This window comes from Lycorma delicatula, chromosome 8, assembly GCF_047948215.1.
Source record: "Lycorma delicatula isolate Av1 chromosome 8, ASM4794821v1, whole genome shotgun sequence".
Classification (NCBI taxonomy): Eukaryota; Metazoa; Arthropoda; class Insecta; order Hemiptera; family Fulgoridae; genus Lycorma; species Lycorma delicatula.
Window position 1 is genome coordinate 21,101,096 of NC_134462.1, and position 16,652 is coordinate 21,117,747.

Below are 16,652 nucleotides of genomic sequence, written 5' to 3' on the forward strand. Positions count from 1 at the left end.
AAATATAGTTAGTTATCAATAATAATATTGGCAAATCTGTAATTCCAAATAATATTTACACTCTGGACAATGTAAAACTTCATGGCATTATTTCTTCCCTTTCACTTTAAAATGATTACTGCTGGCTAAATTTTCGCTTACAAATCCCCTCATAATTTCAGACGTATCACTACTTTGGATCAGAATGGAGACTTGAGGAAACAGTTAATTAAAAGGGTGAATAATAATTTATTATTTGAGTGAGCGATTGAGAACTGTTCGCCTTAAAAATGTGTACAACTACAAATATTGTAACAAAATAAAAACTGAAAAAATCCTGTAAAGGAATTCTAGGTGAATGTTAGCAGATGCCATCAGCTAGCCTTCAACAAAGTTAAGAGGTTGCCGCAGATAACACATTTAATTACTAAAGAGCAGAATATGGTAACAGCAATAACATTATAATAATATTATCAAATATATTTATTGACAGGTAAAATAACACTTAAAATAATAATTATAACATGATGCAGTAAAAAAATTACACATGTTATACAGTGTAACAGATTCAGCGATATACATATAAACATATAACATAAAAAAACAATGAAATATTACCATGATAACAAATTAAAATAGCCTAATATAGTAATAAAAATAAAATAAAAACAAGTTACACATACACGGAGATTCAATGAATTAATTGATAATGGTTTTCATTTTTTCAAACAACAGAATTACAAACTTTTTAACATCAGACTGGTACTTAAGTACTCAAGAAAACATTGTGCAATCTTAAATAATAATAATAATTTGATTTTATAACAAATTAAATTTAAATAATAAAAGTGGAATAATGATATTAATAATAATATTAATAATAATAACAATAATACTGTTGCTATTAAGATCATAATTATTAATTGTACTTTTTTAATTGTGATATAATATGCTTAAAACAGTAAATGTATTTAAATAATGAACACTTTTTAAATTTATTTTTTAATAATCAGAGCAGCGTTTATAGACATTTTGCCTCAAATAATGTAAATATTAATAATATACATTATATAATGAAAGCTAACAATTTCAGAACACATCTTAATAAAGAAAACTTACTTATTAAATAATAATAACCAGTATTATTGTTATTATTATTATTATTATTTGTATATCAATATTAGTTATCATACATGTGGCAGCTCCAGTAGCATTAAATACTTGTATTATGCTGAAAGTGATGTAAGTAAACTGTAGAAGAGAAACAAACTGGTATGAATGGCACACAACGGTAAATTATCAATTGTCCTCATCATCAATTATACAGCATGAACAGGCTGAAAATAAAATTTTTAAAAGTTACAATTTATGATAGAACATAAATTATTAAACAAAAAATCTGAAATGGGAATACACAGTAATTTTTAAAATTACTTTTTTTACAGCAAACTGAATGAAAATACAATACTTAAAAAACCTACATCATAATGGTTTCAACTGCTTTAAAAACCAGCTTTAGTGACTGTGCTACCATTTCCTAAAGTAATAACCAGATGATGACATTGCTGGTGGTCCTCTTTGGTTAGAAAGAGATGTGCTTAGAACATGCTTGAAAAGTTTAAACCATTCATTTAGTATCTAGACCTGCCTAAAGTCATGTCTTGACTGAATTCTGAAATAATGTGGCTTGGCTATAATGATCTGCTATTGACCTGAGTTTCTTGATACCATCTTGATGTAGAAATAAAATAAATCATTCACCACTGATAGAAGCTGAACTGCCTACTGAACACAAATTGTCTCATGATGCCTTCTACATGCCTCCCAAGTACTACGCTATACAGCAGATATTTCAGGTTGGGTCACATCCCTATAGATAATTCCTCATTGGAGGAACACTCTTATGTGATTATTTGGTTGGAATTGGATGACTGCACTAGAGAAGGAATTGGTTATGCCTACAGCCAACGAGAAGTCCCAAACCTGGTCTACTCTGACAAAAATCTGATGTTCTCTAAATCAAGTTCTACTGAAGTGTGGAGGTTTAATCAAAATGTCCTTCTAGTCAGCATGCTGGACTTTGAATGGAGATACTGTTACTGATGACCACGTTAAACAATGTTCTGCAACCTATGGTTAATATTTGAATTATAGGAATATTCTCTGCAATCTACGAGCTGACAGCTGATGCTACATTAGTGTATGGTACCATGAATAAGTATTAGTGTTCAGTATTATGAATAAGTACTGAGTTACAAAATAAACTCGATACAGAACTAAAATTAACTCTTTTAGGGTAAGTTAAAAAGTAAACAAATTTCTATCCAGATATTAAAGCAATTATTTTCAAACCAAAAGACTGTTTAAGCAATATGAAAACAAAGTTCTGAAATTTAAATGAAATTGGTCCCATTGATTTAACAGCCAAAACCCACAAACAGAAATAGAAAACAGATTAGCATATTTTAAACAATATCTCTGGATTCAGGTACTTCAACAAAACTTGAAAACTTCAGAAAATTGGTTTTTTAAATAATACTTTCATTTATATACTTATCATACATGAAAACAGAAACAAGGGTAATTCAGTAATAATTAAAGACAAATATCTGTAGAGGAAAAACAGTTGATAAGAAGGTACCTATATGTAATATATTTTCAGAATAGTCATTTGTTCTGCAATATATCACCATATAGAGAGAAAACTTCACAAGTGCATAGAGCTGAAACAATATAAATGGGAAGATGATGACATCTTTTACAACCCTAACCTGTGATGCGGCATGGATTCACAGTTATAAACTGGAATCAAAACACAGACCATAGAGTAGAAGCACACAACTTCAACAGTCAAGAAAAAATTCTAAATACATTAGCAGAAAAAATCACAACTTTTTGGGATGCAAAAGGAGATCAGCAAACAATAAATAGCGCATACTGCTGTGACATGCTTAACAAAGTGAATCCAGCAGTGCTAAAAAACACCCTGGATCTCAGCGAAAAGGCATCAATCTAGTTCGTGATAACACCTGCACCCAGCTTCACACAGGTCAGATAACTCAAGAAACCATCGACAAACTGCATCGAAAAATAATACTTTATTCTCTATGCAGTCCTGACTTGGTCCATTGGATTACCACTTGCTTGGTCTACTCAAGGGCTCTACTCAAGGAGGCACTATATGGTAAGAAGTTTAATGGTAACAACAACATCAAAGAAAATGTCAAAATTGTAAAATACTAATGAAAATGTAAATTAGCTCCAACATTAAGTCAAAGATTTCTTTGCAGAAGGCAAAAATAAACCGATTCAGAGGTGGGACAAGTGTTTTTATATTGAAGATTTCTTTGAAAAGTTAAAAAGTTACACTCATTAAATAAACTGTTTTTAGCTCCAGAGAAATTTGTCTTTAATTATTGAGTAATCCTTGTATAATAAAAAAAGAAAAAATGCAAGCACACATATATTAATTAAATATGTCAGTGGCTCAGATGAAGTACAAAGATTAACAAAAACAGTTAATGTAATGTACAGTTAATGTAATTAACTGTATAATGTTAACAATAACACCTAAATCATTACATACTTATTTATTTATTAAGGTTCATACTGATACCCTAATATTTTAGGTTAACTGAAACCCAATCACAGTTACAAAACATGACAGAATTCTTCAGCATTTGAAAACTGCCAAGCCTGACCAAGATCTCCAAAGTGGTTGATGGAGCGCAGTATATTTAAACAAAATATTTAATAAATAGGCAAAATAAGACAAATCATTAAGCATTTAATTAATAAATTACCTTCATAATGTTAACGCCAGTCATGTTCTTAACCATCTCAGGAACTTTGGCAACAATGTCAAGAACTTCACCGGTAAGTTTAGCAGCTCCTATTTCACCAGAACCACTTTGCACCATGGTTATCTTCTTTGCCTGAGACAAAGGTGCTGCAACTTCTGCTGCTATCTATAGAGAAAAACACAACAAACAAATTATCAAAGTATATAATACCAAATATATATATATATATATTAATTAAAAGGATTCAAAGGCCAACTGTACTGAATAAGCTGCACAACTCCAGTTTAGGCTGGATTTTTTTATTATGGAAACAATCCCTCTATAGATCCTACAACAAACCCACACCCATTGTACTAAGCAAATGCCAAAGATAGTACTTCTAAAAGTCCCAAATGTCCCTAACACACACTATAGAGCCAAAAACTATTCATTACACAGGGAAAAAGAAATCAAGGATAAGAAAACTATGATAGTAAGAGAGTAGGTCAATCTACTCACACAAGACCCTCAAAACCAACCAAACGTTAATTTTAAAAGCCCTCCTACAGGCAGTGCATATTCATACAACACAATCTCTTATGATGGTAGCAGCATATTATCAGCCGTTTGAGGCAGGACTTATCTTCCTTAAAGTAAATCCCTCCTCATATACAGAACCATATGATATGTGAGAGTAAGCTGATAAGTCAATGACCTGATATAGAGACGGCGCCAGCAGATCTAATATCTTATTGGTATTCTATAGTATTGTCCTTCACTAGCTTAAGTTCATAATTTCAGGTCAATAGCTTGATTAGTATATGTTTGACAGCGTTTGGAGAGATGCCTTTGTTATTCTCATGGAAAATAGAAAAATTGCAAAAACACACAGCTATAAAATACCTCCGTTTAAAAGTTTTAATGGAGTTTCAAATCAAACAAGAAATGGACTCAACACTAAAAGACTCTTCTTCATCAAATTCAACGATAAAACAACAATTTCTGAATTTAAAAAAAGACATAAGAGCACTGAGGACAAACCACACTCCAGACTCCCTACTGAGATAACTCCTGATGATAGAAAATATCAATAAAATCATGCTAGAAGACAGCAGATTAAAAATGTGTGAGATAGCCGAGACTGTTAAAATATCAAAATTTAAATTTTAACAATAACATATAATATTTTACATATTTATATAATAATATAACATATTTTACACAATTTTTTGGGCTTGGAGAAACTCTGTGTAAAGTGGGAGTCACATCTGCAAATGTCCAAGCAAAAGTTACAATGGCAAACAGTTTCAACTGAGAATTTGGTGCTCTATAAGAGGAAACCCTAATGAATTTTTGCATCGATTCATATCTGTGGATGAGACTTGTGTCCACCACTACACTCCTGAAAGTGAACAACAGTCAAAACAGTATCTAGCAAAAAAAATTATGTTTCATAATGACAATGCACCAGCACAGTCGTCTCAGTCAGTCGTCACAATGGCTAAAATCAATGAGCTTCAGTTCAAACTGCTTGCTCATCTGCCTTATTTGCCAGATTTAGCACCCAGCGACAACCACCTATTTTGTAAACAAAAAATGGTTTGGTGGACAATGATTTAAGAGCAACGAGGAAGTTACTGATGTTGCAAATGGATATTCTGAAGAGCTTGTCAAATCGCATTATAAAAATGGTATAAATAAATTGCAGCACCAGTATGAAAATGTATCTGAAAAAATTACAATGATTTTGTAAACCGTGTGATAAGAGTCTTGCAGATATCATTTCTTCCGTTCAAAAAAACAAAAACTTCTGTAATATAAATAAAACTCTTTTTAACAAAATGATCTCAAAAAAGGTAAGATACTACTACCATTCCTATTATCAAAATCTGTTATGAATTTAAAATTTTGTTTAAAATAAAAATACCTGTTAAATATATGTAATAGACAACAGATATACATAATAGATAATAAACAATGTTTAAGAGCGTTCCATATCATAAGCAAAAAAAAGAAAAATTTGTTACAAAACTCTTACCGGTCCGATTTCATTTATTAAACAACGAATAATCACAAGAATTGTATTATTTCTGTAAATGTGATATCTATTACATATAAATGAAATCAGGCCGATAAGAGTTTTGTAACAAATCTTTCTATTTTTTGCTTATTATATGGAACGCTTAAACATTGTTTATTATCTATTACAGTATATCTATTGTCTATTACATACACTTAACATGTATTTTTTTTTAAACAGAATTCTACATTAATAACAGACTTTGATAAGAGAAATGTAGTGTCTTACTCTTTTTATTTTGTTAAAAACAGCTTTAGTTATAATACAGAAATTTTTGTTTTTTGACCAGAAGAAATGATATCTGCAAGACTCTTGCCACACAGTTTACAATTTCATTATAATCTTTTTTGGATACCACGGCACTCTGTTAGATTATTCTTTTATTTTTTTAATGAATTACTGATTGTTATTTTATAGATTTAAAATTTATTGTCTTTCTAGACAAACAAATATATATTTTTTTTAAATTTTTCGGAAAATCTTTTTTGTTGATAGTCATATCATTCACTTCATATCATATTTCCCTTTTTTAATAAAACTAATATTACACTTATTACTTTGTCAGTGTAACCCTAAATTTTTTATCATATCTGTGGACACACTTTTTATTTTATTATTAAATTCATTTTTTTTTTATTTCTCCATCAGTTAGTTCAAATAGTTGTAATTGTAGAATAAATATCTTACCGATCGAATTTATTTCTGTTTTATGTAACAAATCTTTGTTGCTACATTTGCAATACTTTCCTTCTGTTCGTGTTTTTAGTGTTTTATTAGCAGCTATAATCTCTTGTAAATTAATAATTTATTTTTTTTTAATGAAGTGTTGGAAATTAAAAAAATTGTTACACCTTCAGTACTTTCATTTACATAAGAGCATTTACTATTAAAACAAGCTATCGTAAATTTTCTTTTAAATTTTAGTATTTCAAGTACATCATCAACTTTTTGTATGCTACCTATTAGTATCAAGTACTGCTACCTAGCAGCATGATTTGTAAATCCACCTTTTTAAGCCTCCTCTATGAATCATGAGACCTTGCTGTTGGTGAGGGGGCTTGAGTACTCAGTGATACAGAGTAGCTGGACCAAAGGTGCAACCATATCGGAGAGGTATCTGTTGAGAGCCAGACTAAGGAATGAGTCCTGAAAGAGGGCAACAGCTCTTTCAGTAGTTGTTAGGGGCGTGAGTTACAATGACTTGAACGGCCATATCAACATCACTCAGTCCTCTGAGTACTGCGCAGCTGAAAGCAATGGAAAACTACAGCTGCTTTTTTTCCAAGAAAATGTGGCTCTCTGCATTTTCATATAGCAATGATGGCCTCCATCATATTTACCATCAATATTTTACGAAGGAAGGCGCCTCGCCTTCCTTGGTAAAATATTCCGGAGGTAAACTAGTCCCCCTTTCGGATCTCCGGGTGGGGACTACTAAGGAGGGATCACCAGAAAATTAAAAAATAACATTCTACGAGTCGGAGCGTGGAATGTTAGAAGTTTAAAAAAGGTTGGTAGGCTGGAAAATTTAAAAAGAGAAATGGGTAGGATAAATGTGGATGTAGTAGGAATTAGTGAGGTTCGGTGGGAAGAGGAAGGCGACTTTTGGTCAGGTGATTTTAGAATAATAAACTCAGCTTCAAATAATGGGCAGGCAGGAGTACGTTTCATAATGAATAAGAAGATAGGGAAGAGAGTAGAATATTTCAAAACGCATAGCAATAGAATCATTGTAATAAGGATAAAATCAAAACCTAAACAGACAACGATTGTTAACGTCTATATGCCTACAAGCGCCCATGATGATGATGAGGTAGAGTGTGTATACGAAGAGATTGATGAAGCAATTAAACACGTAAAAGGAGATGAAAATTTAATAATAGTTGGAGATTGGAATGCAAGCATTGGAAAAGGCAAGGAAGGAAATATAGTGGGTGAATACGGGCTGGGCAAAAGGAATGAAAGAGGGGACCGAGTTTTGCACGAAGTATAATTTAGTAATTGCCAACACCCAATTTAAAAATCATAATAGAAGAATATACACTTGGAAAAAGCCAGGTGATACTGCAAGGTATCAGATAGATTATATCATGGTTAAGCAAAGATTTAGGAATCAACTCGTTGACTGCAAAACTTACCCTGGAGCAGACATTGATAGCGACCATAATTTGGTGATAATGAAATGTAAATTGGGATTTAAAAACCTGAAGAAAAGGTGTCAGATGAATCGGTGGAATTTAGAGAAGCTTGAGGAAGAGGAGGTAAAGAAGATTTTTGAGGAGGACATCGCAAGAGGTCTGAGTAAAAAAGATAAGGTAGAAAATGTAGAAGAAGAATGGGAGAATGTTAAAAAGGAAATTCTTAAATCAGCAGAAGCAAACAGGCGAAATAAAGAGAACTGGTAGAAAACCTTGGGTTTCAGACGATATATTGCAGCTGATGGATGAACGTAGAAAATATAAGAATGCTAGTGATGAAGAAAGTAAAAGGAACTATCGGGAATTAAGAAATGCTATAAACAGGAAGTGCAAACTGGCGAAAGAAGAGTGGATTAAAAAAAGTGTTCAGAAGTGGAAAGAGAAATGAACATTGGTAAAATAGACGGAGCATACAGGAAAGTTAAGGAAAATTTTGGGGAACATAAATTAAAATCTAATAATGTGTTAAACAAAGATGGTACACCAATATATAATACGAAAAGTAAAGTCGATAGATGGGTGGAATATATTGAAGAGTTATACGGAGGAAATGAATTAGAAAATGGTGTTATAGAGGAAGAAGAGGAAGTTGAGGAGGATGAAATGGGAGAAACAATACTGAGATCTGAATTTAAGAGAGCATTAAAAGATTTAAATGGCAGAAAGGCTCTTGGAATAAACGGAATACCTGTAGAATTACTGCGCAGTGCAGGTGAGGAAGCGATTGATAGATTATACAAACTGGTGTGTAATATTTATCAAAAAGGGGAAGTTCCGTCAGACTTCAAAAAAAGTGTTATAGTCATGATACCAAAGAAAGCAGGGGCAGATAAATGTGAAGAATACAGAACAATTAGTTTAACTAGTCATGCATCAAAAATCTTAACTAGAATTCTATACAGAAGAATAGAGAGGAGAGTGGAAGAAGTGTTAGGAGAAGACCAATTTGGTTTCAGGAAAATTGGAAAAGGAAGCAATTTTAGGCCTCAGATTAATAGTAGAAGAAAGATTAAAGAAAAACAAATCAACATACTTGGCGTTTATAGACCTAGAAAAGACATTCGATAACGTAGACTGGAATAAAATGTTCAGCATTTTAAAAAAATTAGGGTTCCAATACAGAGATAGAAGAACAATTGCTAACATGTACAGGAACCAAACAGCAACAGTAATAATCGAAGAACATAAGAAAGAAGCCATAATAAGAAAGGGAGTCCGACAAGGATGTTCCCTATCTCCGTTACTTTTTAATCTTTACATGGAACTAGCAGTTAATGATGTTAAAGAACAATTTAGATTCGGAGTAACAGTACAAGGTGAAAAGATAAAGATGCTACGATTTGCTGATGATATAGTAATTCTAGCCGAGAGTAAAAAGGATTTAGAAGAAACAATGAATGGCATAGATGAAGTCCTACGCAAGAACATAAACATGTACAAAACAAAAGTAATGAAATGTATTAGAAATAACAAAGATGGACCAATGAATGTGAAAATAGGAGGAGAAAAGATTATGGAGGTAGAAAAATTTTGTTATTTGGGAAGTAGAATTACTAAAGATAGACGAAGCAGGAGCGATATAAAATGCCGAATAGCACAAGCGAAACGAGCCTTCAGTCAGAAATATAATTTGTTAACATCAAAAATTAATTTAAATGTCAGGAAAAAATTTTTGAAAGTATAGGTTTGGAGTGTCGCTTTATATGGAAGTGAAGCTTGGACAATCGGAGTATCTGAGAAGAAAAGATTAGAAGCTATTGAAATGTGGTGCTATAGGAGAATGTTAAAAATCAGATGGGTGGATAAAGTGACAAATGAAGAGGTATTGCGGCAAATAGATGAAGAAAGAAGCATTTGGAAAAATATAGTTAAAAGAAGAGACAGACTTATAGGCCACATACTAAGGCATCCTGGAATAGTCGCTTTAATATTGGAAGGACAGGTAGAAGGAAAAAATTGTGTAGGCAGGCCACGTTTGGAATATGTAAAACAAATTGTTAGGGATGTAGGATGTAGGGGGTATACTGAAATGAAACGACTAGCACTAGATAGGGAATCTTGGAGAGCTGCATCAAACGAGTCAGATGACTGAAGACAAAAAAAACATTTTTAAGGAAAAAGTGACATATTTGAATCCCATGGATTATCACATGGAAGAAAAAAGCGTAGTGTAACAAAATCTGAACTATTTTTTCGAAGTATTTTATATTACAAATCGAACTGAACTGAAATATATGTTTTCATGCTTACTTTTGTAATTTTTTCCCCATTTTCATTTTACCTTTAGATTAGGTCATGTTTAGAACTGTAAATATAGTTCGTTGACTTAGTCATGCCGTCCAGTTCTGCAGAATCTTAATGGTAAAGTTCTAACAAACTTCGTTATTAGTCTTTGTGTAGATTATATTAAAAATAAAACCAAAAAAAACCAAAAAAAGTTGTTTTCTTTATCAGGCCAGAAATTTATGTTCGACCCTCGTATGAGAAATATAAATGAATTTAAAGTTAAAAATATTTAGCCAGACACCTAATAAGAAAGCCTTTTTATCAACCCTCAAAGCAATTAGTTAGTCTCACAGACAGCAACATAATGCCTTTACCATGATTTATTTTATTTTACTTTTTTTTGGTCCTTTTTTTTATTTTAAATTTAGCTAATTTTTTTTTTTAATTTTTATTTTATTTATTTTGGTTTTGGTTAAATCTTTTTTAATGTAAAAATGTAAATTGGCTATAACATCAAGTCAAAGATTTCTTTACTGAAGGCATAAATAAGCAGATTCATAGACCGTAAAAGTTTACTAATGATGCAGAGCATTTTCTTATTTAATGTTAAGTATAAATGTTACTTTTATTTTGGTTTTAGTTTTTTTATTACTATTTATTTTTTTTTATTTTGAAAGTGCTGTTATTCATTTCACCGTCAAAGTTTTACGCATAAATTATGGATTAAAATAAAATCATTAAAACATTGTATCAACCTATCATTAAAACCATTGAATGAATGATGCGACAATATATAAAACTTAATACACAACATTCACAAAGAAGAAATTAAAATTTTTAAGTCTATAAAAGAATGCTGTAGTTACGCGATATATGGAAACAAAATCATTTCTTATGAGAGAAGCAAGAAAAATACAAGATAAGTTATTTTTAAATGCGCAGTTGCAGTTTTACGTAGAAAATATAAGAATGCTAGTGATGAAGAAAGTAAAAGGAACTATCGGCAATTAAGAAATGCTATAAACAGGAAGTGCAAACTGGCAAAAGAAGAGTGGATTAAAGAAAAGTGTTCAGAAGTGGAAAGAGAAATGAACATTGGTAAAATAGACGGAGCATACAGGAAAGTTAAGGAGAATTTTGGGGTACATAAATTAAAATCTAATAATGTGTTAAACAAAGATGGTACACCTATATATAATACGAAAGGTAAAGTCGATAGATGGGTGGAATATATTGAAGAGTTATACGGAGGAAATGAATTAGAAAATGGTTTTATAGAGGAAGAAGAGGAAGTTGAGGAGGATGAAATGGGAGAAACAATACTGAGATCTGAATTTAAGAGAGCATTAAAAGATTTAAATGGCAGAAAGGCTCCTGCAATAGACGGAATACCTGTAGAATTACTGCGCAGTGCAGGGGAGGAGGCGATTGATAGATTATACAAACTGGTGTGTAATATTTATGAAAAAGGGGAATTTCCGTCAGACTTCAAAAAAAGTGTTATAGTAATGATACCAAAGAAATCAGGGGCAGATAAATGTGAAGAATACAGAACAATTAGTTTAACTAGTCATGCATCAAAAATCTTAACTAGAATTCTATACAGAAGAATTGAGAGGAGAGTGGAGGAAGTGTTATGAGAAGACCAATTTGGTTTCAGGAAAAGTATAGGGACAAGGGAAGCAATTTTAGGCCTCAGATTAATAGTAGAAGGAAGATTAAAGAAAAACAAACCAACATACTTGGCGTTTATAGACCTAGAAAAGGCATTCGATAACGTAGACTGGAATAAAATGTTCAGCATTTTAAAAAAATTAGGGTTCAAATACAGAGATAGAAGAACAGTTGCTAACATGTACAGGAACCAAACAGCAACAGTAGCAATTGAAGAACATAAGAAAGAAGCCATAATAAGAAAGGGAGTCCGACAAGGATGTTCCCTATCTCCGTTACTTTTTAATCTTTACATGGAACTAGCAGTTAATGATGTTAAAGAACAATTTAGATTCGGAGTAACAGTACAAGGTGAAAAGATAAAGATGCTACGATTTGCTGATGATATAGTAATTCTAGCCGAGAATAAAAAGGATTTAGAAGAAACAATGAACGGCATAGATGAAGTCCTACGCAAGAACTATCGCATGAAAATAAACAAGAACAAAACAAAAGTAATGAAATGTAGTAGAAATAACAAAGATGGACCACTGAATGTGAAAATAGGAGGAGAAAAGATTATGGAGGTAGAAGAATTTTGTTATTTGGGAAGTAGAATTACTAAAGATGGACGAAGCAGGAGCGATATAAAATGCCGAATAGCACAAGCTAAACGAGCCTTCAGTAAGAAATATAAGTTGTTTACATCAAAAATTAATTTAAATGTCAGGAAAAGATTTTTGAAAGTGTATGTTTGGAGTGTCGCTTTATATGGAAGTGAAACTTGGACAATCGGAGTATCTGAGAAGAAAAGGTTAGAAGCTTTTGAAATCTGGTGCTATAGGAGAATGTTAAAAATCAGATGGGTGGATAAAGTGACAAATGAGGAGGTATTGCGGCAAATAGATGAAGAAAGAAGCATTTGGAAAAATATACTTAAAAGAAGAGACAGACTTATAGGCCACATACTAAGGCATCCTGGAATAGTCGCTTTAATTTTGGAAGGACAGGTAGAAGGGAAAAATTGTGTAGGCAGGCCACGTTTGGAATATGTAAAACAAATTGTTAGGGATGTAGGATGTAGAGGGTATACTGAAATGAAACGACTAGCACTAGATAGGGAATCTTGGAGAGCTGCATCAAACCAGTCAAATGACTGAAGACAAAAAAAAAAAAAAAGTTGCAGTTTTAATCTAGTTATTTTATTTTGAACCTGAATTTTACACCATGAAATAGCATTCATTAGTAAAGATCAGTGTATGTAGAAATATGTCAGTTACCAGACTTTAATTTTTTCTAATATTAAGTGGAAAATTTTATATAAAATGATATTGGAACCATAGTTATTTTCAGAAATCTTATTTTTTTAGTGTATTTATTGCTAACTTTATTTCTTTTAAATATATGGGTATGGTAAGGTAATTTTACAAGATCACAATTTTAATAAACCCAAATGATTAGCAAAGCTGAAAGGAAAATAACATAATAACATAAAGATCTGCTGTAAATGTAATCTGCCAGTTTATGTAAAAAATTTCAACAATACTCCAAAATTTTATAGTCACATTCTCTACAATATTTTTTTTCATTTCTTCATTAATGAGATCAATCACAATTTGTTGTTTGTCATCAAACATATACAGATTTTTCAATTAAATTTTAAACAACAGATAAAGCTTTTGAAAAAAAAATTAAAATGCTTTATATCAAACACTAAACAATAAAGACAAACAAAATTCCTTAAAACAATAAAATTAAAATATGACAACTTTATTAATTTAATTCTGACATACAGATTCAGAAATATAATAGACATATCTAACTTATTCTTAATTCTGAACAATTTTTTTTAAACCAAAAACTTTAAAAATAGTTATTACATTAAAAAATTATGTTTTGAAATAATACAATTTGTTTTTAATTTTAGCAAACTTGATCAATGTATTGCTAAAAAAAAAATATTTATGAGATAGTAGCAGACCCAGCAATGCTTCACTACTGCTAGATTTAAGTGTATATATAGATAAATGAACACAATTGAAATTTTGATAAAACACTAAAAATCTGAGCAATACGGAACTTCACAAAATTTAACCTTTCACTTTATAAGTCAGAATGTAAATAAATCCAATTGTCAAATTAACACTACCTATCGGATTTAATTCAAACCATAGATTCTCTAAACATAGTAGTTTATTCAAAACACCTTTAACTTTCTTTCTTTTGGTCAGATGGAGAGATTTCAATAGCTTTAAACCTTTTCCAGACAACGTAACCATTTTGCAAAAACCTACATGTAAATCACTCCAGTAATTTTTAACTCTATAGTGGACACATATATGAACATTACATTTATATATATATATATACAAAGTCTGTTAATATATTTGTTTGATAAATAAAAAAGAATATTTTAGCAACATGATGCAATTGAGAATTTTTAGCCGATTTGATGGATAGTTTTTTAATGATCCTCATACACAATTTTTGAATTTTTTTGAACTTTCTGAGGCTTAGTCACACCGAGCAATGAATGTTTTCCACAGACGCTCTACTGATCTTGAAAAGTGAATGCTCAGCAAGCCATTTGCAAATTGGTGCTGTAACAAGATTATAAACCTGTAACAGTAAAGATTACTGCCCAAGTATATTTACACAATATGATACGACTCTTGTCAGATTGACTCAGTAATTTTTAGAGTAATACCATTCAATGTTCTGCATGACTTCATCATAAAGTATATTCACTACAAGTATAGTTAATGAATCATGACGAATGAACATATTGAAATTATGACCAACATCTACACATCATAAACCATACAAGTAAAAAAAAAAAATTATATATATATATATATAACTGCATGTTGCTAATAGGTTGCAAAAAAAAATTTTAAGTGGAGAATTAGATTTTAATATTTCAGCAAACAGTACATAAGAGTCAACTCGCAATGTCAGTATCTTCAAATGAAAATATCAAACCAGCAGGCATTTTCAAGATAAACCAAACAATTTTAATGAAAATGTAATAGAACATCAGTAACAACTGATTAAAAAATTAATAAGCATAACAAACACCAATATTATTATTAACTGCACAAAGATATTTATCCAACGTACAACTGGCAATAGCACAGAAAAACATTTACTGTTTGATAAAAAATAAACAAGAAAACATTTTATGAAATCAGTAACTGGTATAAAACCATTTATCACCCTAATATTTTTCCCCTAAATATTAATATTACATTTACATTTTGCATATAAAATGAGATTAACACTTTACGACCAATAAAATTACCTTCGGTAATGTTTCCAATAACATTTCGATCACTGCAGCATCATGATATTCTCGGAATGCTTCAGCTTTTTTGGCCATTTGTTCAGCTTCAGCACGTGCCTTAGCTTCAACAGCAAACGCTTCAGCTTCACCTCTTACTCGTAAGGCCTCGGCTTCAGCCTCTGCTTCCAAAATTACTCGATTCCTATTTGCCTCAGCTAGTTTTTCCAATCTGAAAAGTAAAATAAAGAAAGCCTAAACCAACAAAGAAAATTTCTTTCTCTCTTTTTTACAATCCTGAAATAAAAGTAAAAAAATGTTTAAAAAAAGAAAAGCTAAAATAGTTTATTTTTTCACCAAACAATATGATTTATAACATAAAAATAAAGATACTAGAAGTGCATTTTACAGAAAAAAAAAATCATAAATTCTACAATCCAGCATTAATTACTTTAAAAAAGAAAAATAAACAGTAAATTTGTTTTATGTTTGTAATTTTAATTACAATATTAACACCATTTATGAATAATATCAACATAAAATGGGTCCTTCTTTTTTTTAAATAATAAGTTTCATTATTACAAAATATATGCTCACTGAAAGATCTAATTTAACAGTTTAAGACAAGGAAATAATACTGAAATATTATTTCCAGAATTAAATAGTTTAAAATACAAATAGCCATAACTAAGGAAGAAGCATTTAACAGAAAGAAAAAATGTATTATGTAGAAAGATTGAATTAGACTAGAAGCATCTTAAGAAGTGTTATGTTTGACAAGTACTATCTCCATACGGATATGGGAAATTAAGAGTAATAGCTTTTGTAGAAAAATAGAGAGGCTCATACCTGAATTTTTCAGCTTCAGCAGGCCTTCGTACAGTAGCTTCTAATTCCTTTTCACGTCTCTGTATTTCCTGATCTTGTACAGCAATCTCCTGTGTCCTCTCTACCACCTTAATCTGCATTTGTTCTTCTTTGATCCGTTGCTTTGTTTTTGCAGCTTGCAGTTCATATGCCATCTCTGCTTCAGCTTTCTGATAACATAAATATATCATTTTAAAATTCTTGTATTAAGTAATAAAGATAATACAAAAAAAAAATACAGCAGATTAAACCTCTAGTTCAGCACCAAAAGAAATTGTTGCTGCATCATTTAGTATAATATTTACAGTCTATCAAAGTGAAGCATTAGTGTGTTTTCTTAGAAAATGGAGAACTGAAAATTCATTGAGTGATTAAATACTTTTCTGTGAAAAGCTTAAGTGCAAAGGAAATAAAAGAAGGGCATGATACAACATATGGAAACTACTCTCCATCAAAACGCTGGGTTGCAGAGTTTAAAATAATTCCAACAAACACTAGCGATGAACCATGCAGTGGACACCCTTCTAAAGTGACACCAGAAATGATAGAAAAAGTGTATAAAATTGTTTTGGCAGATCGACAAGATG

At 31.0% G+C, this 16,652-nt stretch overlaps 1 protein-coding gene across 1 annotated transcript in view; it reads right to left on the reverse strand.

The window, feature by feature from the left end:
• Window positions 1-444: 444 nt before the first annotated feature.
• The window catches only part of Flo1 (flotillin-1), a 49,886-nt gene continuing 33,678 nt past the window's right edge, over window positions 445-16,652 (reverse strand). Inside the window, exons 8-11 of the mRNA XM_075372607.1 lie at window positions 16,048-16,235; window positions 15,220-15,430; window positions 3,783-3,947; window positions 445-1,316 (exon numbers count right to left, since the gene is read on the reverse strand). Coding sequence (XP_075228722.1) covers window positions 1,299-1,316; window positions 3,783-3,947; window positions 15,220-15,430; window positions 16,048-16,235 — 582 coding nt within the window. The 3' untranslated portion in view covers window positions 445-1,298. The remainder of the gene's footprint in view (window positions 1,317-3,782; window positions 3,948-15,219; window positions 15,431-16,047; window positions 16,236-16,652) is intronic.